Source organism: Calliopsis andreniformis, chromosome 9 (genome assembly GCF_051401765.1).
Source record: "Calliopsis andreniformis isolate RMS-2024a chromosome 9, iyCalAndr_principal, whole genome shotgun sequence".
In the NCBI taxonomy this organism is placed as follows: Eukaryota; Metazoa; Arthropoda; class Insecta; order Hymenoptera; family Andrenidae; genus Calliopsis; species Calliopsis andreniformis.
Window position 1 is genome coordinate 10,882,760 of NC_135070.1, and position 26,536 is coordinate 10,909,295.

Consider the following 26,536-nt stretch of genomic DNA (forward strand, 5'->3'; position numbering starts at 1 on the left):
TGATATTTCATTGGTGAATTCCTTTTTCCCAGTCCCTACATCAATCTCCGCCAAACATTTTCATCTATCATGCGATGGTGGCAGCACATGTATTCTACCAAGCGAGTGCGCACTCTGTCTTTGTTCCAACATCCGGACTCCGTGACTTTAGCGCTTCGTCAGTTGCGTACTCTTCCGTTCAAGCAGCTTGTGACATTTTTTTCTGTTACTACAAGATGTTTACTTGGATGAGCCGTGCGAATTTCAACGAGGATCCCGATAATTCTGCGTGCAAAGCCGCAATGAAACTGCTAAGGAGACAACAGTAACTGGAAGGTACGTGATCCGGCGTGGTTACGGGCGGCCCCGGTTATGTTTATAGCCTGCAAACTCTGACATAGCAATGGCGTACTGTCGCCGTAAAGGCCGTGCCAACAAAATTCACCTCCGCCTTACTTAGCGTAAGTTTAGTGTGCACGCGGCAACTCGACGGGGGAACAATGCCTCGTATGTGGTGATGCGGCTTGTGGTGACAAGGACTATTTGTGTTTTTCGGTGATGAAAAGTGGCGTTTTTCGGTGATCATAGTGCCTCGGTTTTCCCCACTGTGGAATGACCGCCGATTCCCGAGCGGCACGCCATCCTGCTGTAGCTGACTGAGCTCTCTAACTCTAAAGAGATTAAAAGCTATGTGAGTTCGGGCCGATACATGCGACCTGGTGTTTTCATTATCAACGAAACGCCGTTTCAACCGAAATTCATTTTTTCATACAAAAAATAGAATTGCCATGGGAATTTATAATGCGGCCGTAGAAATAAAAATTGATATGTAAGAAATGATTGATGTGTTTTGCACACCGTTTATGTACAAACTACGAGCAGTAGCTTTCCTCAAATTACACGTTTTCGTTCAGTAAATACTTTCACTGGATTCCTAATGAACCAGAGATACGCGACCTTTTTCGTTATAATGAATGTTTGGTGAAAATTAGTCAATTGTGATCAAAATACATCAACATAAAAAGTACTATTTTTTTTACTAAAAACTTTATAATTACAATGTTATTATGCATAAAAGTTTAGTCAAATTTAACTGATCAGTGACCCACAATTGTTGGTCACTAGTAATCTTTATTCTGTATCATTCTACAATATTTGGGGAATACATTTGTTCGATTAGGAACGACATATTTTTTAAAGAAAAAAATATAAAATTAAATATTTTTCATTTGCACTATGATTGTCTAAGTTTATAAATCCTTGTGTGAATAAAAATATACAAAGTTTTATCTCAGAAACTAGGGAAGCATACAGTATGAGAGTTCAGGATATGGTCAAGGTCGAAATCAATCTATATTTTTCTACTTTTATATATGATGTACAGTTATAAGATTTTTTAGTTACTTATTTTAAACTTTATTAAACATTTATATTATATAAGATGTGTACATCTAGATGTTAGTAATGTTCTAAAAAATAAAGTAATAATATCATGTACATAATCATGTACAAGCATTTGAGAATTTATCAATGAAAATGTACAATCAGTGAAAAATATTTAATATGCAATATTTAATAGTTTTTAACAATTGTAATTTAATAGTTTTTAACTTTACTTTGTTTCTAAAATAAATTAAATTTCATTGAATTTTATATCTTTTCTGGGCTATTTATAAACCTGGTATGAATATATTTATTAATTGCTATAGTTTTGGTTTCATATGTACATCTTTGGACTTAATCCATACATTAATTAGTACATGTTAAAATGACTGTCTTATTTATCCAGGACTACATAGCAATACAGGTCTAGCAGAGGTGCCATGGATGATGAAGAGCGTCTTGAGGGTGAGGAAGAAATGGAATTAGATGAAGCTTCCGATGGTGAAGATGAAGATGAGGAAACAACAGGGATTCCTGTTTCTCCAGCAAATTCCGATCAGTTACTTGGCTCAGTACCACCAACTCCTGGTAACAGTAAGTATATACTTTCCAAATATTCTAATAAATCTTATACGTATCATTTCAAGTTACAATAATTTTTTAATTTTACAGTACATGATATTATTATAAAAATTGTATGTTATTTCAGAGGAAGCACAAAAGTTTGTTTCTCTTGCAGTAACCCCAGATGAAGCTTTTCATGATCCTTTACGGTACCAGAAATTTCCACTTCCTGGAGGTAAACCTTTAAATATTAGGCGGGGTCCAGGTAGACCTAGAAAAGAACGTCCACCTGGAATTACACGTGGTGGAGGTACTCGTAGACCTTTTGGCAGGGGAGGTACTAGAGGCAAAGGGTTAGTAACACATAATTTATTCAAGTATATTATGACATTATGAAGATTTTAAGAATAATATGTAATTTTTAAATATGTTTATATTCAGTCTTGGATATGCAAGAGGCGTGCCGCGTCGTACTAAAAGTAAAGACGATGATACGCATTCAGAATCCCCAAGTCCTCTTCGTCTCGGTGAAGATACTACTCCCGATGGAGAGTCATCTAATACCGAGAGATGTATGCCAGCACCAGAAGAACCACCATATTTCCCAGAACAATGGCAAGAATATTTAATATTTTAATGATACGTTAATAAAATATGTATGTAGATATGACTACAATGAAATACTTATTTACATTAGGCCAGGGAAGGTATGTGCTTTGTGTAATTTGGGTGAACGAAGTCAACTGGGTCAAGGTGAATTGTTAAGATTCACTTGTCCTGAAGGTTTTACACCTGAAAAGTCTACCAATCGTGACGAAACAACTGACCATCTTGTTGATATATCTACTGGAGACAAAAGTCCACGTGCAGCAGGTCCTGGTGCTGTAACTTGTCGTAGGCAAAAGAGTCTAGCTAAGTGCAGGTATTGTTTGGATTCCACGAGAATGCAAAGAATAACATTCCTTATTAATGTTACTATAATTATGTAATGTTCTGTAGGAATACTAGTCTAACAAATTTTACGGAACCAGTGGAGGAATTAACTATCGTTGGGTATTCTGAAGAACCAGAAATAGGAACATTATTTGAATCGACTGGACATTATTATGTTCATCAATCTTGTGCAGTATGGTCAAGCAATACCCAAGAACTAACAACAGAGGTGTTAAGCCCAGCGATAGTACAGGCTTCATCAAGGCGTTGTGCTTATTGTTCTCATTATGGAGCTGGGATTCCTTGCAAAGTGAGCGATCATTCCTAATACTATCTTCTATTAATGTTATCATATAATTGTTAATTACATATCAAAAGAAAATATGTTATACTGTTTTTTTCTAACAATAGGTGGCATCGTGCAATCGTTATTTTCATTTACCATGCGCTGCAGCTTCAAGTTGTTTCCAGGATACAAAAAGCTTGTCCCTTTTTTGCAGTCAGCATTTGGGACAAGTTCCACTGTTGTGTAAGCCCTATATGAAATACACATATGTGTTGATGACTTAAAAATTTTATATCCTATCTAAAGAATGGTATATTAGTTTAGATATTTTACATTCTATCTTGTTTTAGTGAGCGGTGATGTTACTTGTATGCAGTGCTGTGGAATGGGGGATGTTTCCAACCTAGTAATGTGTTCCATTTGTGGCCAACACTATCATGGTAGTTGTGTCGGTTTGGCACTTCTGCCTGGTGTACGAGCTGGCTGGCAATGTGTAACCTGCAGAGTATGTCAAGTGTGTCGTCAACCAGAAGATGTTTCAAAAGTAATGTTGTGTGAACGTTGTGAAAAAGCGTATCATCCTAGTTGTTTACGACCAATTGTTACATCTATACCTAAGTATGGTTGGAAGTGTAAGTGCTGCCGTGTATGTACAGACTGTGGTTCGCGTACACCAGGCGCTGGTCTTTCATCACGGTGGCATTCCCATTACACCGTATGTGATTCGTGTTACCAACAAAGGAACAAAGGTTTTTCGTGTCCCCTTTGTAGAAAGGCATATCGGGCTGCCGCGTATAGAGAAATGGTTCAATGTAGTGCATGTAAAAAGTTTGTTCATGGTACCTGTGACCCTGAGGCTGATCCAATTACTTACCAACACCGTAAGGAAATTAAACCTGACTATGAATATGTTTGTCTACACTGCAAAAGTATGGCACTTGTAAAAAGGAAAGATAATATTGATGATTATGGTGGGGATTTAAGTTTAAGTGCGTCGCAAGAAAGTTTATATGGTGATGGAGATTCTTCGGAATTTGATTATCAAGGAGGATCAGAAGAAGCACTGTATTCTATAGGTCTTGGAAAAGGAAAGCCATTCTGCGCGTCTAAGATTGCAAAGAAGCGGTTAGGACTTGGAGGTGGCATAATTGGTCGACCAAAAGGAATTGGTAAACTTGGATACCAAAAGCGACAGAAGATGACAGAATTTGGCAGGAAGAGGGGCCCCAAAGCAAAGATGAGAGGTATCTTCGGAGTACCTGGTGTAGGATTGCAGGTATGAACTTTACTCCCTTCATTTTGTCTTGTATTTATGCTTCAATGTTAATTTAATATTTGTTATTATTTCAGAGGCCAATGTCAGACTCATTTTCAAAAGAAGATGAACCAGGCATTGAAAATCGACTTGTATTATGTTCTGCAAAAGATAAATTCGTGTTGACCCAAGATATTTGTGTCATGTGCGGTGCAATTGGCACTGACCAAGAGGGGTGCTTAATTGCTTGTGCACAATGTGGTCAATGTTATCACCCTTACTGCGCTAATGTCAAAGTTACTAAAGTAATACTGCAAAAGGGTTGGCGGTGCCTTGATTGTACAGTATGTGAAGGTTGTGGCGAAAGGAATGACGAGGGTCGTCTGATTTTATGCGATGATTGTGATATCAGCTATCATATTTACTGTATGGACCCACCACTGGATTTTGTACCACACGGTACTTGGAAGTGCAAATGGTGTGCTCATTGCCAAACATGTGGTACAAATGATCCAGGATTTAATAGTAGCTGGCAGAAAAATTATACTCAGTGTGGTCCCTGCGCGTCTCACACTGCCTGCATATCTTGTCAAGAAGCATATAATGAAGGGGACCTAATAATACAGTGCATTCAGTGCGAAAGATGGTTGCATTGTGCGTGTGATTCAATTAAAAGCGAAGCGGAAGCAGAGAAATGCGCAGAAGAAGGTTATATTTGTATACTTTGTCGTCCAAGGGATGTTCCGCCACCGCATCTTGTATGCAACCAACCTAAACCACAACCAAATAAATATCCCCGTTCTCCACCTCCAACATCACGTAGTCCAGAACTGTATAAACCCTCCTCTCAACAATACTTGGTTGACGGTGTGTATTTATCCGAAGCTGGTATGAATCACATCAAATCATTGACGTCTGAGCATCAGCAAACGAGAAAGAAAAGACGAAAAATGCATCCTTTGATTGATAAGGAAGCTGATATAATGGCTACAATAGAATCTGTAGTTGCTGGTGGCAGTCTAGATAATTCATTAGAAGAGAATGGAGGAAAATTAGATTTAGCAGATGTCAAAGACGAGCCTACGGAGGTACTCAAAGAAGGCATGGTATGGACACCACGTGGCGATCAACCACCCCCTGAGGGTTTTAGTATTTATACAACTGAAAATGGCATACCAATTTTAAGACGTAAACGACAGCGTAACTTGCAAAAGTTAGGTATCGGAGGTTTCATCGTCAGATTGAGAGGCACTCGAAAGGACAAAGAAGAAGAGGGAGATCTCGAGAAACCTTCCGATTCGACAGTTGGTGTGACAGACGATAAACCACGCAGAAAACCACAGAGGAGGAAACCAAAGACAAAACTCTCTGAATGTTTTCCTCTCTACATGCAAGAGGCATTCTTTGGCAAAGATCTTATGGACACGACCAAAGACAAGGAATTGGAGAGTAGCAGTGAATCGGATAGCGAACGAAATATATCTGGAAATGCAGATACTATTCAGCTATCTCAAGATGAACTGAAAGTGATGGAGCAAGTTAAAGCCAAGCAGGAGAAAGAAGAAGAGAAAGTACCGACGGAACCACCTATAAAACGGGAAGAAATTATGGACGACGAAGGAAGTGATACAGAAGCTCTTGGCGATATTTTACCGATTTCAGGTGACTTACTTGATAGTGATCTTGTTAACACTATCATGAATGAACCAGATGAAGATTTGGCTAAGGCCAGTGAAGCATTAGATGAATTGGATGATACACCAGGAACAACTAAAGACGAACTAACAGATATCCTTAGTCCACATTTTAATTTAGAGTCAATGGTCAGGGATACAGGTACGTGTTATGAGTTTTATATCTTGATCATTTCTTTTTTAACTTTTTGTAATAAATATAACACACATAAAATACTAATTATATCGTTTAGGTTTACCTAATATGGATAGCAAAGATATTGAAGAGATATTCAAAGGAGTTTTAACAGACGAATCTCAAGAGTCACAAGAATCATCAGTGTTTTCTCTTCAAGCTCAAGCCCCTCATCCATCATCTACTACAACACCTCTTGTATCCCCTTCACCACATCCTGGTAAATATTTAGCTCTCATATTATACAATTTCTATGTTACTAAACTTGAACAAATTTTATATTTATAGGCATACAAACAACGATGCCAATACCAAGACCTCAAGTACCTGGTACATTACCGCCTGTTGGTCAATCCAACTTAAATTCTCCAATGAGCTTTCCACCGCCATCCCCATATCATTCAGAATATAGCAAGTACGTTTATATTTATATACAATATAATCTTTAAAATAGAGTACAGTTCTTTCACTAACATTTTTACCTTTTCGCTATGCAGTAGCCCACAGTTCAGTCCCGCTTTCTCTGAACCAGCAAGTCCATGGGTCAATCCTGATGATGAAGGCACCACATCGACAGGCAATACTACAATCTCATACAACCAAAGAAGTAATCTTAAAATGGAAGCCGACGAAGCTTTAGGTACAGGAGCAACTATATCTTCTGTACTTTATGCAAATATTAATCATCCAGAATGGAAAACAGAGTATCCTGGTACGTACAAGAGTTATTGTACATTAAATATGGTCAGTTTGCACGTAAGCTTAATTTAACTAAACCATGTACTTAACTACATATAGCTTGGTCAGAAAGATGCAAGCAAATACTGAAGAAATGGCGCGCGTTACCCAATGATAAGAAGGCCCCCTATCTAACACTTGCACGGGATAATAGAGCTGCCATTCGTATGAAAAAGACTCAACAGGTAGGAATAGTTTCTAGATGTTTTACTAGCAGTACAGATATTAGAAAGAAACGTGAATCTTTTATGTGATATGTATCCATTTTCATCTTCAAAGATGTCTTGTGCTAACACACAGGTCGAACTAACAGCTTGTCCTTTATGTCCAACACCTACACTGAAAGCTGTTAAGGTTTCAATTATTTTCTATATTTCGAGAATCTAGTTAAAGTACAAACACAAATCGTTTATAATCGATGATAACTATATTTGACATAATTTTTTGAATCGTTACATCGAAGTAAAACACTGTACGTCTCTTCTTTATTGATCATATTATGCTTCCTCTTCACATTCATCGTCATCATGAATGTTTTTACATTATCCAATGACACACGTAAAGGAACATTTCGAACTACATAAAGAATCATTTCTTTTTTTAACAAAACGTATACCTTTAAACAAGTCATGTTTTATTAGACACGTAGATGCTAATTCGATTCTTTAGGAATATCAAATTAAATCTAGTTTCCCCATAATAGCATTCCCTCTGAATCCTTAGAATCCTTTGGAGAATTGAATTTACACTATTACCTTGTATGATGTATTTTGGAAATATGTAAGCCATGAATACTATAACGTAAGTGTGTGAACGAGGCACCCCTTGAACCGACAGATATCCAAGGATATACCAAGCACGACCCCAGTCACTGCAACAAGTGCACCCATCATCACCAAACCTGTCACAACTATGACATCAGCTCAAGTTTCTCCAGTAGTAGCTATGGCCTCCAACCAAAGGCAGATCGGACTTTTGACCTCAGTGGGCAGTGAAAAGTCGCAGGAAAAGAGTGGAATGACTGTGTCTGCGACAGGAGCGACAGTATCTACAGCTAGCAGTAATCATCATGCGGAGGTGTGTGCGGTGCAGGGACCGCAGAAGCAGCTAACATCTACTTCCCCGAGTCCTTCTCCAACGTCCACAACCCCCTCTTCTTCACCCAGGCCCAGTTCTGTGAATTCTATTAATTCCATTAACAGTCTGGCACACCAAGAGATAACCGGTAGCCAGGCTAGAGTAGCTCAGTCGCCAGCCACGCCTTGCACATCAGCAACTGCTTCTTCTTCTACTTCTTCTTACTGCAACACGGGCGCCGGTGAAGGGCAGCATCAAACGTCACCACCATCCCAGCAACGTCCTACACCTGCTCATATTACGATCAGTACCAGTACAATTGCTAACAGTCTGAGCATTTCTCAGGCGTCCCCCACTGCCAACGTTATGGTGGGGGTAGGTCCTGTTCGCCAATTATCCTCGGTAGACCACCAGATTAGAGTGCTCACCCCATCTGAAATCATGCGCACCCTCCCCTCCCTCAGCCAGGAGCACTACGATCCGCCACCCACTGCAATTATTCACACTGTACCTGTACAGTCCCCGGCTATGGTGAGCCACCTATTCTGTGCCTCTAGTGTCTTGCCTTGTGCCACGTGTCTGATCAACATTTAGTTATCCTTATCCGTTTTTTGGTACAAAAATGCTACGGAATGCTTTAGTACAGAATAGAATGATTATAGTTTAATTATCCAAAGATCTGAAACACTACGTATCTATGAGTAACTTGCACTATACTCTAGCTTACTCTTACTCTAATAAAAGGTGTTTCAGAACGTTGGTTTTACGTAATAGTGAATTGATTTCGTGTTGCCTTTGCATATAATACAATGTATTATATTTATTTGATATTTCATTTAAATTTATCAGACACATTTTAGTATATGAACATTTCTTTGATATAAATAGTTATATATTTTGTTGGATTATAGCATCACAAGTATTTCATTTTCATTTTTTATTAGACTGTATGTGGCATGTTGAAGACAACTGGTAGCACATATTTTTAGTTTATTCCTGATCCTTAATGTTCCAAACATTTTTTAAACAGATATATTTCCTCTTTCCCAAGTATTTAAATATGTATTAATGCTTTTTGTGAATTGTATTTTGAGTTGTTGGTAGATATTTGTTGCCATGTAGCTTTTCACATTTTCAGAAGCTTTTATATATCTTACAATACTGCAAATTATTGTACTTGTCATAATCATAATATTATAGCTAAATAGTAACGTATTACCAAGAATTAATACTTAATAGCATAGTTAAAACTTTCAATTGCTAACAGCGTAGTTAAAACAATAAATAAGTTTATAATTTACATTCTACAAAGTGTTGCACATGTGTTTGTCAGCATATGGACATTTTTAAACGTGTTCTTTTTATTTAATTTATATGTAACAAAATAATTATCTTATCCATGTGCACAAATAGCACAAGAATTCACTTTTCAATACTCAGTGATACAGTGCATGAACGTAATACTATACAAACTATTATAAATTAATCAAAAATCAATGTTTATGGGTGTTTTGTGTGGTAAAACAGGTTTCTTTAAAAGATCTTTGATTACTTCATATTTATTTTAGATGGTGGCTGGTTATTATAACTGTGTTGCACATACAGGAACATTAAGATCTCGCTAATTATATTAATTTAGTAATATGCTGTTATTTTACCTGAATGTTAAGACTTAAAGTACACTTTTTGGCTGATTGTCAATTTGCCTTATTGTATATCTTTTATATTGCTTTTTACAAAAAGAGATCATTATATTCTTGAATTATATGATTGATCAAGTGAATATATAAAAGTAACAATATATTATTACTATAATTCTTATTGTTTTCTAATGACATTGGTTAGAAGGATATAATGATCTTCCACTAAAAGTGATTTCTCAGTTCTAACAGGACTGTTTTCGGCAGGAACAAGAGAGACTTACGAATAGAGACCGTTCAAGCAGAGAAGCTGAGCAAGAACGTCAATGGAAACAGTTGCAAGCTTTACGTCAGCAGCAAGCTCAGATGCAGCAACAAGTTATTCATGAACAGCGTGTGCATGGTATATTTGCATAATTATATGCATATAATGTAATTTCATTTAGATTTTGTATTTAATTTCTTAATGTATCGTTACCAGCTATTGCCAGAGTTCATAGACAAATAAGTGAAGACAATACGACTCAAATAACCACTGACAATACTACAGGATTAACGACGCAATTACAAGTTTCCACATCACAGGTAAAATGTGAAACAATAATGTACAAATTGAAATATAGATTTATAAGTATTTTATAAAACTTATTTTTTAGGATGGAAATCATATGGGACCACTAGCGTCACCATCCCCCGGATCACGTAGTACCTTTGCAACTCCTCCTGTAAAAGTGACACGAGGATTAACACCTCAAAGTCCTCATCAGGGAATACCACGTCTACCTAACCAACCTTGTGCAACAATGACACGTCCAGTTGGAACTGTGGTTAGGCCTGGAATGCCGAATAATTTCACACAACCACCGTCTCCATTTTCACCTCAAGCTCCGCAATCTCCTCATGACTTCCCACAATCTCCAGCCTCTTCACAATCTCAGGACCATTTTCAACGTTTCGACAACGCCGAGGCTTACTCGCAAGGTTCCCAAACACCTAGGTCACAAATGCCTGGAACACCTTCGTATTCCACGTCGCCGAGAAGCGACGTATTTTCCCAACCCCCAGGTACCCCTCGACCTATATTTAATGCTCCTACTACTCGTCCTTCTACTCACGTGTATGCACCATCTCGTACACCCGATCCGTATAGTAGCCAACCTCCTACACCTTCTCCCGCTTCGAATTATTCCTCACCAAGACCAGACTCCCGACAAGATACACAACAGCCTGAAGTGTTCAGTCAACAGCCAGAAGTAAATAGACAATTACGTGATCTTTTACAAAGGCAACAGTTTAACAAGAAGATGGATCCCGTGAATCCTACTTGGAATCAAGGTATATTACTCGCTCAACGTTAAAATATATAGTGTATAGATTTTTCATGGACGTATAGACTTAATATATCTTCGTGTTAACTTATAGACGGTCAGAATACCCCTGAAAGTAGTCAGCAACAGTTTGATGCGGGCCATGTGCAACTTCCGCAACATTCGCAAACAGCAACAAACACTGGCGAAGGTACTTTCAGACATCCTTTACCTCCTGGTATCGTTAGACCTAGGATGCCTATTCAGCCCAATGTTCTCGTCAGGAATCAAATTGGTATGTTTCTGTCACCTTTGTTGATTTATTATTCTATTTGCATATTAGTGTTATAACTATTTAATATTTGTATAGGAATAAATGCGAGACATCCTGTAGCAGCAAATGTAGATGCCAGAGTACAGAACATAGATCAACGAACCAGAATGTTATTACAAAGACCTCAAGTAGCTGCGACTATACCTCCACAACATTTTCAAGGAAATCAGACTATACAAACACGGATGCCAACTCCAAGGAGTTCTATTACAGAGCCCTACGATGTCTTACAACAACAAAGGTTTCCAGGTATGCAGGCATTCTGTGTTGTAATTATCGCATTTTAAGGTTAATAAGTATTTAATTATTGTGACTGTTTATGGTATTTGCAGATCCTAATCAAGGTCAAACTATAGGACAGCGCATAGTGCGACCACAGGATAATCTAAATCAAGGAATTAGAATGTTAGGTTCACAGGGTATGGTGAGAGCACCCCTTATATCAACAACGGTTGGTGAAGCTACTGTCAGTCCCTCCGAACCTTCCGAGATTCCTGATAATGTTACTGCAGAGCTTGAAAAATTAGAACAAGAGGGAGCACCAATGGTTGAGGTCGAGGGCGTGAGTGCAATATTAGGAGATCTAGGCGATGACGATGACGAGCTACTTGGTGAGTTATCTATTTTAGTAAAAACTACATTTAACTTTCTTATTTACTATTTTAATCTAAAATCTGAACTTACTTTTCAAATTTTTTTCGTCACAGCCGAAATGGGAGCGGACTTTAATATCTTGGAATACGCTGATCCTGAATTGGACAACATAACCGGCGGCGAGAAAACAAATATACTCGACTTAGACTTGGAACAAGTTGAAGTGGAAACAAAGGACGAAAAGCAGAAGAAAGAAGTTAAAGACGAGGTGCGAAGATCGACAGACTTGGGTACAACAAGCGCAGTGCACACGGATATAAGCGATACGTCGACGACCACTAGTGTGCAGACACCCACAGAGACTTCTATTGCTTCGGTACAGGCGCAAACAGTAGCACCTATTACTGCAACATCGCAAACTCCACAGCAACCGTCAACTATTATGCCTCAGTCGCATGCTCAAGCTGTTGTTGTACAACAACAAATGCATCAACATGTACAGCAAGCCGCGGCGATGGGTAGACCTATGCCTCCAGGAACTCGATTGTTGTCGCCTGATGGAGCAGTTGGCGTCGTTACGTCGACTAATACTGTTACGGTCAGTTATCCGTCCACGTTTCCTGGACACCCTCAGAGACTACCACAAACACATATCCAAGGTGAACATACTTATATAAAATATATAGAGTACAAGCATTATTGGGCTCATATTTATTTTTATAACTATAATCATTATACTTTGTTGTTGCAGTATCCCAGCAGCAACGCCTGAGTATGAGAGTAACAGGTGTGCCAAACGTGGCTGGCAGAGTAGTTGCTGTAAATCATATGATCGGCCCACGTATGCCGCTTGCACCACCGCCACCACCGCCTCCACCTCCATATCCTGGACCACCGCCTCCTTACCCTGGACCTATACAGGTTTGTGCTCGTTACATATATTTTTGGTGTTTTGAAATTTTTGCATCGCTTTAATCTTGAGTATTTTTACGCAATTACATCTAACACATTTTCTCTTCTAACCACGAGAAACTAAATTTCTCGCAATCTGACAAACGATAAACGCTTTACAGAGTACATAACACAAATTTGAAAAGTCGTTTTACTTGACAAACATGAATTCTGATTTCAATTGATTACGTACAAATTCTATGTAATAATCCACTGATACACGTATCAAAGTGTAACACACATACATTTCTGTTAACATTTTTATTGATATACATATGTATACATATATGAATGATCGCGCGGGCATAGAGTATCTAACGTCGAATAATTACTGTTAATCCTGTAACTTTGTAGCATTTTGAATTTACGTAACTGTGTGATACAAAGTGTCAAATTTTGTTTATGAGAGTATAACGAGTGATAACAGGAGATCTTGAATTTGCTATGAACGTAGGTGTAGGCAAGTAATTTATTTAATATAAAAGTATTGGCTGGTAAAATGGTGTTTTGGCCTGGGTGTTTGCAATGCATTGGTGTTGGTGCATGTCTAGATGGGGCTGTGCCCAGGTGGGCGGGGTATGACGCGGCCCCCAGTCCATATAGGGCACCCAGTACCGGTGGCAGGTCCACCAATGGCCCCTGTGGTACATACTGGTACGCCCGCAATGACACCTCACCCTCACCGAAGACCCTTGCTTCTGCAGGTGAGCAAGATTAGGGGAATTTACAACATTCAGCACAGAATATCACCTGCAATGCTACAAATGAAACATTGTCTCAATGAAAATGATTCCAATATTTTTGCACCATTTTTTCCCTTTATATAGTACACGTAATAAAACTATAAGAAACGTGCCTAATTTTAAAATGCACAACGTATGTAATTAAAATCAGTAATATTATATTTTCAAAAAAATTGATATGAATAGTTGATAAAAATTGTAATTCTTTGAGCATTAAAATGTATTCTATTCTTTCATATTCTATACATATTCTAACAGTTTAAAGTAGTCTAAGTATTATTCAGTGATTCCAATTATAATGGGTTCTGTTTATTAATTATTACATTTTAAAAAATCTAATGATAAAATGTGTTGCATTTTCATATATGCATGTATGTTATAAATAGAATAAAAACATTGAGCTTCATGATATTATATATACAATCGATATTCGCTTACAAGCAGTTAAAAATTTAATTTTGCGTTAGTCTTCCTGTGTTATTATTTTGTCTACACGATGTTTACGTTAATGATTCTAATGAAAGTTGTAGAAATAACTTGCATGTCTGTATTTTTTCATTAGATAGAATGATCAGTGTGCTTTATTTTAATATATAATAATGAAAATTTCTAATACACGAATTAGTAATTTCGAGTGCAAATACTTCTTTCGTTCGAAGTTAGATAAGCTGTCAGTAGTCATTTTCACAGGAACAACCGTTGTTGCTGGAGGAACTTCTAGAACAAGAGAAACGCGAGCAAGAGAAACAGCAGCAGCAGCAACAGCAACAGCAGCAGCAGCAGCAGCAGCAACAACAGCAGCAGCAGCAGCAACAACAACAGCAAACTGACAGTACGACTTCTGGAGGATCTCTTCTGAGTGACAGTGAGTTTGAAAGATTTAAAGCAGACATTTTGGGATCTGCACCTCTTGCTTCTCCTCCACAAGGAATTACATCAGTACCTGGAGGAGTTCCTGTAATTAGGCCATCTTGTACACCAAGACCGCCATCCGCTCCAGGTACCAGTTGGCAGCAGCCAGTGGCGGATGCTTCGAAACTAGCGACTCAAGTGCCCAGGCAACCGATTGCAACACAGACACCACCTGAACGTCAGTATTATAAATGTCAATAATGATTGATGGATATTCAATAATTGGTACTATGCATAATATATTTTTTTTTATTTATTGCAGCGAGAGTTGCCACATTTAATATCTCCCAGATTCCTGCTCCACCTACACCGCCGGAGACTATCACCAGTGAACAAGACCGTCAAGCACAAGTACAGTACGAGCAGTGGCTAAATCATCAGCATCAAGTGTTGACACAACAACTGAAGTATTACGAAACTGAGGTACAAAAGCTGCGTAAAATACGAAAAGTAAGGATAGAATGTTTTTATGTTGCGGTGTTTTTGTTTTTATAATTTCATCCAATGCGGATTCAATACAGTTAAATTTTCTCATAATTTTACAGTCCCTCAATAGTAAACAGCGACAGCTACGAAAATCCGGGAACGAATTAACGGAGAACGATGCAGCCGAATTGCAACGTATCTCAAGCGAGCAAGCGATATTGCAAAAACATCTAGACGCAAGTCGCAAGCAAACACGTCAACACGGAATGTTAATACAAGAATATCATAGCAAACAGCAACAAAGGCAACCTCAGCAGCAGAGCAGCGAACCTTGTTCACCCTTAATGTCTCCTTCTCAACAGTCGCCGATGCATAGCCCTGCTGCAGTCGTTTCTCAAAGCCCAGGCCCTGGAAATGTTCCCACGAGTATGATACAGCATTCACCAGTAACTCCTATCATCCAACACAGTCCTAATCCACCTTTGCTGCAACATAGTCCTGGTAATCCACAATCAGCTGGAAATCCAGGAACAATGTCACCTCATAACATGCAACAATCTCCAAGAATTGGCACCCCGCATTCACAGAACGAAGAAAGTCCTTTCAGTCCGGGTGCTATGCCATCGCCAGGAATATGTGGTCCTTCAGGCACCCGAATGACGTCGCCACAACATCGCGCAATTATTACTGGAAGACTTGCAACAAGTCCCGGCGCTTTTACATCAGATTCACGAAACACGCAACAGATAATTGGAGATCAGGGGGTTCGAGTTCACAGTCTCACTCAACGTTTTGTCCGTCCACCTGCTGTAGGAGAATCTGGCCAAAGACCAAGGATGCAGTTGCAAGGAGGAATTGTCTATGGACAGCGTTCACCACTGGGAAGTCCTCAGCCTACGCAACAGTCTTTAATGAACCAGCAACATCAACAGATACTCCAACGGCAGCAGATCATTCAGCAACAACATGAAAATACTGGGATCCTCCAAGATGGACAGAATACAATAACTCAGCGTACATTGCAGATGGCACAGCAAAGGCAACAAATGCTACAACAGCAGCAGCAGCAACAACAAATAGCACAGCAACAGAGACAGCAGTTCTTGCAGATGCAACAGCAGCAGCAGCAGCAGCAGCAGCAGCAGCAATCTCAACAGCAACATGCAATGCAAAAACCGCCAAGTTCTCCGATGGTTTCGCAACCTGCAAATTCGCCAAGTCCTCAACTTCACCAACAAATTCAACAAAATTATGGACAACCACCGAGCTCGCCTATGCCTCGTAGTCCCATGGTTCAACAAACGATGGGTTCACCTATGCTTCAACAACAGTTGAGTCAAACTTCGCAACCGCCTAGCCCAATGAACGCGAACAGGATTCATACGCACCCACCTAGTTCACCGATGATATCGCAATATCAACCACCAAGTCCCATGTCTCGTAATCATCCTTCAACGTCGCCAATGTTACAACATCAATTGAATAATACACATCATCCTCCGACGTCTCAACCACCCAGTTCTCCCATGCCGAGAAGTCCAATGGTTGGTGGATCGCCTATGCAAATGCAAAGGAGACAATCTACTGGCAATAGTCCAGCAATGCCAGACCGACCACAGAGCGTGGAGAACCCAGGAACTCCAAGAACGCCACATACGCCTCACACTCCTCATACACCGCATGGCTCTTATACAACTCAAAGCTCGGGTAATATTCCAGTGACAAGTGATCAACAACAGCAGCAATTACATCAGCATCAGCAGCAGTCTCTTTCACAAGAACAAGGCACTGCCACGGACCATTCGAATAGAGGGGGAGGAAACCCTCACAATCCATTGAATCCTTTGCCACTTTTAAGCGGTGGTTTCGGACGATTTGGATATTTTAAACTTGGACTTAGAGGCGGCTCTCCTATGTGGTCGACAAAAGCAGAGACCAGCAAGGGTAAAACCTCAGAATCGCATCTTTTAAACATGGACGATAAACCAAATACTTCTGTAGTGGTGCATAGAAAAACTGGCATACCACAATCGAAAATTAACTCTTTGGTGTGCGCAGACTATAATGACTTCGACGATGACTCGCATACACCACCCCAAACGCCGCCAACTACCATAGAGTCGAAACAAGCGACATCATTAGCTGACAATGGGCCGCTGACTTTGGGGAGCCCTAGTAATAAAATGGAACCAATTCCTGACACAACCGATTACGATGACGATAAAACGATAGTGAACACAGAAGTAACGTTAAGTTCTACAGCACAACGTGATAGTGATGATATTACTGTTATAGACCAGTTCGGAGACTCAGAGCTTGTTGACGTGATATCAGGGACTCTTGAGGGCGATATGCAGGAAGAGTATGTGCTTTTTGAGCCGGAAATGGTCGTGGATTTGTCCGCGGATAGCAATGATTCTCTCTGCCATGCTCTCGTCAATGAAGGTAGTCAGGGACATGATTTAGTCCAAATATTAGAAATTGAAAACCCTGAACCTCAGACTGACGACCCAATTCTCAGTGACGAAGACTTGGTACCATCCCATGGCAGGAATAAGAAGGGCTTGCGACTAGACATAGTAAGAACCTTGCAATCTGGAAAAAGATTGGTCGCAGTTACGGATACGCCTGAATCACCGGACCAAGAAGAACTTCGTGTGGATCCATCACCTGGATCATACATGGATCACTCACCCGAACAAGATCTCATGGTTTCCTTTGTCAGTGAGTCTGAAGTAGTAATAATTGATCCTAGTACAAAATCACCCGAAGATAATTTATCTAAAGAATCATGCCCAGAGGAAGCTGAAAAGACAGATGTTACTCCTGTTTCTGAACCATCGAAGGAAAATGCTATCACAGAATCTGTCAGTGAAGATCAATTAAAACTACAAAAGGAGTCAAAGCAGAATAGAAGTCCTACGTCGTTTGTATTTTCTGATAAAGTACTATACAACCAAACACCTCCATCGAGTGTGCATCATGCGAACATTGCAGTATCATCTACATGCAGATTGACTGTTTCGTTATCTACTACTCCTGGAAGTACAAATATTAGTACGGAGAATGCAAATATAGCTACCACGACTACTAATGTATCAATAGCAACAGACACAGTTGTTAAATCAACTCCTATATTTACGACTTTGAGCATAACAAAAGACACAATGACTGCTCCTTTTAATAATAAGAAACAGCTATCATCTACTATGGCGAGTATCGTCGCGGATGCTAAAATTGCAGCCAAGTTGAGTCAAACAGCCTTGGAAAACATCACAGTCAGTTCGCAGCAAAATACAGTGAAAATAGAATCGTTACCGAAAGTTAGCTCGTCGAATATAGAAATTTCTAAGTCTCAAGTGACAAGTTCGGATAAGCTTCCATTATCAACATCTAGTGTACAAAATGAGTATATAAGTTTTGTACAAAATACTACCACGAGTGCAATGGAGACACCAACTAATCCTGCAAAATTAATTCTGAGTGTGCAACCAACATCTGTCACATTGTCTACACCAAAAATGTCAATTCCTGATTTGCCCAAAAAAGAAAATGGAAGTAATTCTATACCAATAATGAAAGAAAATCAACTAGAAGCTTTTGAAAAAGCAACAAAAATTAAGAACGAAAAGGATGAAACTGATCATACAGGAAAGAATTTGAATGAGAACAATATAGATTCTTTGGGAGGTACCATTACTACGAGTTCTAGCATAACACAAGAAACAACATTATCAGATGACAAGAAAACTGATCCTTTGAATACGACAGATGAATTGGAAAGCATGCTAGAAGCAATTCATAATCCAGCTGAAAATACTGTAAGCAGAGAAAACTCCCACACAGACAATAAAACAGATGCTGTTTCACTTAAGAGAATATCTCCTGTCACAGATGATTTATCATTGGTAAATATTTTGGAAAATGATTCGGAACCAGTTGAAAATGAAAGCAAAGATGAAAATGTGACAACATCTGAGTCAGAAAAAATAAATAGTAAATCAAAAGAAACTGAAACTAGTATCGCGGATAATAGTAACACAAGCTTATCTCAAAAAGAGAAGAAACATGATGACTTGTGTACAGACATTGAAACTAGTAAACCATATGTCCAGCACTGTCTCAATGAGGAGAAAGGATTAATGGAAGAATCATCTGATGATATATTAGATATGCTACATAACATAATATCATCCAAACCAGAAATGGCCAATAGTGAAATTCTTCAAGAGGACAGATCTAGAAAATCAAGTATGATGTATGAGCTGCCAACACCATTGGATACTTTGCCTTTGAATATCCTCCAAGACTCTCTGATGGATCTAGAGCAAGAACACTCGGATAGTGAACATCTGTTGCCAAATGAAAGTAAAGGACCAAAATCACAAAAATCGAGTCCACCACCTGTGGAACCTACACCGAAGAAAAGTTCACCAGTTCCACAGCAAAGTGCTCCTTTGGTAGTGAGTACTATAGCACAGTTACAGAAGTGTACAACAACAGTACCTCATCTTTCTCCGTTATCAAAACCTACCGAATTAACGTCAAACGTTGCCAATGTTTCTCATCAATTGAGAACATTGCTGTCTTCTTTGCAGACAAACAATTCACAAAATTGTACAACTGTAAATCAAACTGCTATCGTTACGATGGTATCCTCAGCAATCTCGGGCCCAAAAGTAGGAAATATACTCTCCACAACGAGCACGTCTTCTCCAAACTCTGTAAATAATTTGCATAGTAACACAAACGCTCGGCTGCAAACGTGCATGACCACATCTCATTCTACCGCGACGAGCAAAGCCGACCTAGAGACTACGACGTCTAGTTATACTTCACATGCGAAAGAAAGTACAAATTCTACAGTAAGCGTTGTTTCTACTTTGTGTAAAGTCACGCCTTCGGATCCATTTTTACGAGTAACTTCCAGTGGGATACAGTCACAATCTAACAGTAGCCTTTCTCTACAAACATCATCTGTGATTACCCCTAGACCACCGACGAATTCGGGAATTTCGATTACTTCGAATGCAATGTTAAACGCTATGCTAGCTGGAACAAATTCTGCGAAACCTACGATTGCTGGTCATCGAACAAACACCGCTCCTACGCAAGCAAGTAATTTACTGAGCTCTGTTATGGCAACTTCCGTGCAACGGACGCAGAGTCTTCAAGCAATACTACAAGTTAGTTCAGGTTGTTCTTTGGCTCCTTCTCGCGTTGTTGTTAATGCTACGTCAACAACGGTTACAACGTCCATGCAATGTGTCAGAACTATAGTACCTCCTATTGTTACTACAAGTACCAATAGCATCAACGTCACCACCAGTATACTGCAATCTACTTTGTCTCAAACACCAACTCTTTTACATTCTCAACTTACATCTGGACAAGGCCAATATAAACCAACTGGCCACTTGACGGTGGATAGTAAAAATACTGATCTTGAAAGACTTGCACAAAGCACACCTTCAAAGAAGGAACCAGAAGAATCGAACTGCAAACCGCAATCGGTACTTGAGAAGTCTACAATTGGCAGATCTGAATTAGATATTAATAAAAGTACTACTGGGTCACACAGAATGGAAGAATCGCAAAATGTACTGTTGAAGCAGTTGCTACAAAATACTGCCTGTGCAACTACCACCTTGTCCTCTGGTTCATCTCAAGGTCCTAGCTTGCCATTGGTACCTTCATTAGAAGCGCAATTGGCAAGACCTGTGCCACCTACTCCATTTTCTGTCTTACCACCTTTATTGAATGAAGTGCCAGCACCTAAGACAACCAGCAACAAGCAAGTTCTTACCAGAGAAACATCGTTTTTATCACAGTCGGTGACATCTTTAAAGGTGCAGAGTCCACCGACAAAAGAAGAGCCTCCAAAGCCACCTCCACCATTGTCAACTCCTGCACCTGTTTTATCACAGCAGCGAATGGCTGACAGCTTTGCGAAACAGCAGTTGGCAACGCAACAACCTGCAAAAACTACGACCATCAAGGAAACTCAAGGAAATCAGCAACTGACAACCACAGTGGCCAAGCAAGTACCGACGTTGACAGTGAAGACCTCGGAAACGGCGACTCCTACACAACAAGAGTCTGTCAGTACTCAACCACAAATAAAACCTGTGAGCGACCCTGTTATCAGTAACAGTGTTCCAGTTCAACAGCAATGTGTGTCAGCTCCTACGACTGTTTCACGAGTTCTGCCACAAACGAAACCCGTAATAACAACAGTAGCTGGTAAAAATATACAGTCTACGACGCAAGTGCAGAGCACTATTCAAGTGACACAAACTTTAACGACTGTTACCACCGCCCAACCACAAACACAACAAACTCAGCCCCAAATACCAGTAACCCTAAAATCCACTGTTCCGACACAGCAACAATCCCCGCATGTTAATACAATACCGCCATCAGTGCCTCATACGGTGTCTCATACTGTGGGTCACCAAGCCCAGGCGTCACAGGGTGCAAATGCACAACACACAGTGCCTTTAGTGGAAGTCAAAAAGGAAGTTCTTGATGAAGTTCTATCTAGTGGTACACCTACCCAATTAACCGATACCAAAGACTTTCTAACTGCCAAAGAGGAGCTTATCGATGGATCGATTGACGACAAAACTGGTAAGCAGAGTACATTGTTTTAATATCTTTAGAATAGTTTAAATTGAAAAAAATAATGTTCCATTTACGGGTAATGTATTTGTTCTTCTTTTCAGATCTCAAGAAGTTGAAAAGGCGACAATATCAACAAAAGCGGAAGCAAAGTCAGGGAAAAGACGCAGCGGCAGCACCTCAAAAAAAGCGTGCTAGAAAAGTGTCCCGCTTAGACGAGGATTATGACACGTTCATTGACAATTTAATGACACAATTGCGACAGCTTCAGCCAATGGCAGTATTAGAGCCCCTTTTAGGTAAAAATTATGGTGTATGTCCCATCTTTGGCTCTGGTGATCTAACAAAAATTGGAAGTCAGAAGGAGTACAACACCAGAACAGGAGATTTAGTAGGTTTATATGGATCTGCGACATTACCGGGTATATCTGATCATTATAACACACAGCCATTTGGCGAATTGGAACCTTTACCACCTCAGCAGCCTGCTTCCACTCAAAGAGGATTCTACGATCAAGAATTTCCACCTCTTAAACTGGACGATTGTAAGCGTTTATTTACTCATATTTTATTCTTTTTAAATTGTGAAACGATTAGTAATATTACTCTTAAATTTTTAGCGGATGAGAAAAAGGAGAATTCTTTATCAGCAAATCGTGATGTTGATTCTCCTGACACGATAGTCAGTTCATCCTCACCTGAATGCGTTATTCCGGAATTCATTCACCGCTTCCCAGGTTTGAGATTAATTGAAGAAGAGTCAGATGAGGAATCCGATTGGCTGAAACGGGTATCACCTGTAATACCTTTAATATCGCCAATACCAATCAGGCTGAAACCTGCTTATATCAAAGATACAGCTAAACAAGATAAAGAGAATTTAGGAATACCGAGGTATGTAAAATCCTTTTCAAAAATATTGATTAAATGATCGTTTTTATTCAAATGTTCTGTTTCTTTATAGACTTGGAAAATCACCTCCGATATCTTTAAGGGATGGTAACGTTACGGTTACATTGACTTTGAACAGTCAGGCTGCGGACGATATAATGGGCGTACTTAAAGATTTGGCTAATATCTTAAATATAGCTCCTCCCACTGGTTACCAGATAGTAGAACGTACCACTACTCCCCCTAGTCAAAAATTAGGTCTTTATAGAACCAAGGGAAAAGATGGTAAAGAGGGAGGTATGTATTTGAATTTCTTTAATGAAAATTTTCATTTTTCTTAGTAGTATCTCTTTTATAAATGAGTAACTCTTCATTATGAATTTTTCTTACAGCTCCGATTGATATACAAAGTATTTTGAATGGCGCCGCTAAATTCTGTCGTCATTGCGAGGTTGTGATATTAAATAGCTTAATAAGAAAGAAAGTATCAGATTTACCATTTTTAAGTAAGGAGGAGGCTGAGCCTGGAGACGAATTATGTTTCTGTTCGGCAGCTTGTTACATGCAATTTGCCCTTATGCATAGAACACCATCAAATACGCAATACAAGGTAATTTTTTGAAAATGTATACATATAGTAATGTTATTGAACGATGAAATAAGAATTATTCTGTCACAATTTGGCACACAGTAGCTCAAGGTTTCAATTCATGTTTCTTTTTAGGCTGCAACCATAGTAGACCACCTGTGTCATAAAGTAGACAGTAAAGTTTTAGACGATGATTTTAAAAAAGGAAAAAAATATGTGGTTAAACAATCAATCGACAATGTTGAAAACATGGAAATTGATCAACCAGCAAAAGAATCTGAAATTAAAATAAAAACAGAGAAGGAAGAACACCAAGACATCCCAGAGACGAAAGAGGAATTAATGGAAGAGAAACGGCCAAAGAAACATCCAGCCACAGAGGAATTGTCAACCGAGTCATCGATTGAACCACAACCACCTGCTAAAGTCTGGAGAGGCGTGAAATACAAAACTTGGTCTGTTGGGTCGATGCAACCTCCTACGAAATATAAAAAGCCAACTGACAAAGAAATCACGGAGGTACAAACAGAACTCTTAAACGTTATTTAATCACATGTAAATTAAAACGATACGTATTCGTAAGATTAATGTTATGTTTCTGTTTTTATAGATGCTTTTCCGTATGGGCGTGACAGTAGTGCCCGCCAAAGCGGAAGACAGTAGACGATGTATGTTTTGCCACAGTCAAGGTGATGGTACAGCCGATGGTCCCGCTAGACTACTTAATTTTGACGTCGACAAATGGGTACACTTGAATTGTGCCCTTTGGTCGGAAGATGTATACGAAACTGTAAATGGTGCCTTGATGAATCTCGATACCGCTTTGCAACATAGTCTTGTATTAAATTGTATTATTTGCGAGAAACCAGGAGCTACAGTAAAGTGTTTTAAAATGCGTTGCACCAACGTGTACCACCTTGGCTGCGCTGTTAAAGATGGCTGTGTTTTTTATAAGAATAAGGTACAATCACAGCACACTTCAGAAGCTACATTCTAACTTCTAACATAACCATAATCTTCAATGGATCGCTTAATGAACTTTTCAGAGTACCTACTGCGCTCAACACGTACAGAAGAACGAGAAAGATAACGAACTGACAACACTATCCGTGTATAGAAGAGTATACGTCAACAGAGACGAGAACAGACAAGTCGCAGCTGTGATGCATCATTCGGAGCACAATCACCTTTTAAGAGTGGGGAGCCTAATATTTTTAAGTGTTGGACAACTACTTCCGCATCAACTCGCCAACTTTCACACACCGAATTACATATACCCCGTCGGATACAAAATTGTGAGGTTCTATTGGAGCATGAGAAGACCGAACAAACGGTGCCGCTACGTCTGTTCCATTCACGACGTTTCCGGTCGGCCCGAGTTCAGAGTCCTAGTACAAGAACCACTGCAAGAAGACGTCGAATTACGCGACGCCACGCCTCGTGCTGTTTGGAGCAGAATCCTCGAACCGCTCGCCGAATTACGAAGGTCGACGCACAGTGTTCAGCTGTTCCCGCGTTACGTTTCTGGCGAAGATTTATTTGGACTGACCGAGCCAGCGGTCGTTCGTGTTCTCGAAAGTCTTCCAGGCATTGAAACTTTAACCGATTATAGATTCAAATACGGACGCAATCCCCTATTAGAATTGCCATTAGCGATCAATCCCACCGGCAGCGCGAGAACGGAGGCTCGTCTACGGAATCAACTTCCTTGGAAGAGGCCGCATACGCAACGCACAGGCTCTTCGGCCCGAGCGACTTTTGTGCCGACCGCGACCGTTGCAGGCGAGGTGGCGTGCCCATATTCGAAGCAGTTCGTTCATTCCAAAAGTTCGCAGTACAAGAAGATGAAGCAAGAATGGCGGAACAATGTGTACCTGGCACGCTCGAAAATTCAAGGCTTGGGACTGTACGCCGCTCGTGATTTGGAGAAACACACCATGGTCATTGAATATATTGGGGAAATCATTCGTACTGAACTGGCAGAAACTAGGGAGAAGCAGTATGAAGCAAGGGTACATGCTTTTCATTATTGTATTGTTAACTTGTGCTATGTGCTATAGACGTTATAGAATATTATCGAATGACAGGAAATAAATTTGGTAATGTTTCTTGTAGAATCGTGGTATCTACATGTTCCGATTGGACGAAGAAAGAGTGGTGGATGCAACGTTGTGTGGAGGTCTCGCAAGGTACATTAACCACTCTTGCAACCCGAATTGTGTCGCTGAAATCGTTGAGGTTGAACGTGATCTTAGAATCATAATCTTTGCAAAGCGAAGAATCTCACGTGGCGAGGAGGTAAGGAAACATTCAGGTTATCTTCTATTTTTCTTTCTATATTATTGATAGTTTCTTTTAAGTCTATATGATATTATTTACTGCAGCTGGCATACGACTATAAATTTGACATTGAAGATGACCAGCACAAGATAGCATGCGCGTGTGGCGCGCCTAACTGCCGCAAGTGGATGAACTAAAGAGCTCTATCCACCGTTGTTATTGTTACTACGTTATTGGGTAGGTTTTACATGAAGAAAAAAAATTATATAAATATATAAATATATAAATATTATATATATATTATAGACACATTATTTAATTTGTAAAGTGCCATTGCAGTTTGACTAATTGATTCATAGTGAAGTTGGTGCTATGCCATCACAACATTCCTCCAAAGTTGTACAATATTAGTTTTACTTTATGAAATATAGGTGAACATTGATCGCTTGTATATTACGGAGACACTCTTTGAGGACACGACACAGTATAATTGCGATACAAATTTTATGGGTCGTGTGTATGTATACAGGAAGTTTGTATCTTTGTATGTTGAGTAGAGTCAACGTTTAGTTGACCGATATTGTAATATAAATCGTTTAATTATTATTGCATATACATTGCACTGTATCTGTACATAAGTAGAGGTCCATGTTATTTTGAATCACCAGATGAATTATGTAAAGTAACAGTATCTAATTTAGAATTATATACAATTATAACTATTTCATTATATGATAATAAATCCGTACAAAATCTACTAATCCTTGTTTATGAAAATAGTACGTGCGACACCGCTTTTTATTACTATTTATTACTAAAAGAGTGTTTTCAGTTTCAGTCATCTAGTAGTTACATCTATGAATTGAATCGCAAGTCAGGTCATAAAAGAATAAAAATGTATAAAGAAATATTTTTACGTAATATTGCTTTATAATAAGTAAATAATAGATTCTCTTGCACATAAATAAATGAGCTAATTTTTATTCTGATGCATACGAAGTATGTTTAGCCCATAGGTATCACTACCAGATGACTCTAGCGTTTTTTTACATCGCTCCAAAAAATTCTTGAAGTACACATAAAGCAAATTATTAACATGATGATGTAATTTTCTTCACAGTAGAGTACAACGGACCTAAGCGAGATGTGGGCTTAACCAAATGG

At 39.3% G+C, this 26,536-nt stretch overlaps 1 protein-coding gene across 1 annotated transcript; it reads left to right on the forward strand.

Annotated features, from left to right (window-relative positions):
• The first annotated feature begins 236 nt into the window (after positions 1-236).
• LOC143183982 (uncharacterized) lies at positions 237-26,129 on the forward strand. The gene is made up of 35 exons (XM_076385864.1): positions 237-315; positions 1,769-1,956; positions 2,072-2,279; positions 2,368-2,541; positions 2,624-2,848; positions 2,926-3,169; positions 3,271-3,388; positions 3,496-4,421; positions 4,496-6,236; positions 6,328-6,489; positions 6,558-6,684; positions 6,767-6,981; positions 7,068-7,192; positions 7,845-8,615; positions 9,992-10,127; positions 10,206-10,309; positions 10,381-11,059; positions 11,147-11,326; positions 11,402-11,614; positions 11,698-11,976; positions 12,073-12,618; positions 12,711-12,880; positions 13,462-13,614; positions 14,344-14,743; positions 14,828-15,015; positions 15,111-21,621; positions 21,717-22,157; positions 22,233-22,506; positions 22,577-22,800; positions 22,896-23,113; positions 23,228-23,611; positions 23,703-24,053; positions 24,139-25,104; positions 25,208-25,390; positions 25,477-26,129. Exons 2-35 carry the CDS (start codon positions 1,803-1,805, stop codon positions 25,567-25,569), a joined length of 17,883 nt encoding a protein of 5,960 aa, XP_076241979.1. The 5' UTR covers positions 237-315; positions 1,769-1,802; the 3' UTR covers positions 25,570-26,129.
• Positions 26,130-26,536: the final 407 nt, after the last annotated feature.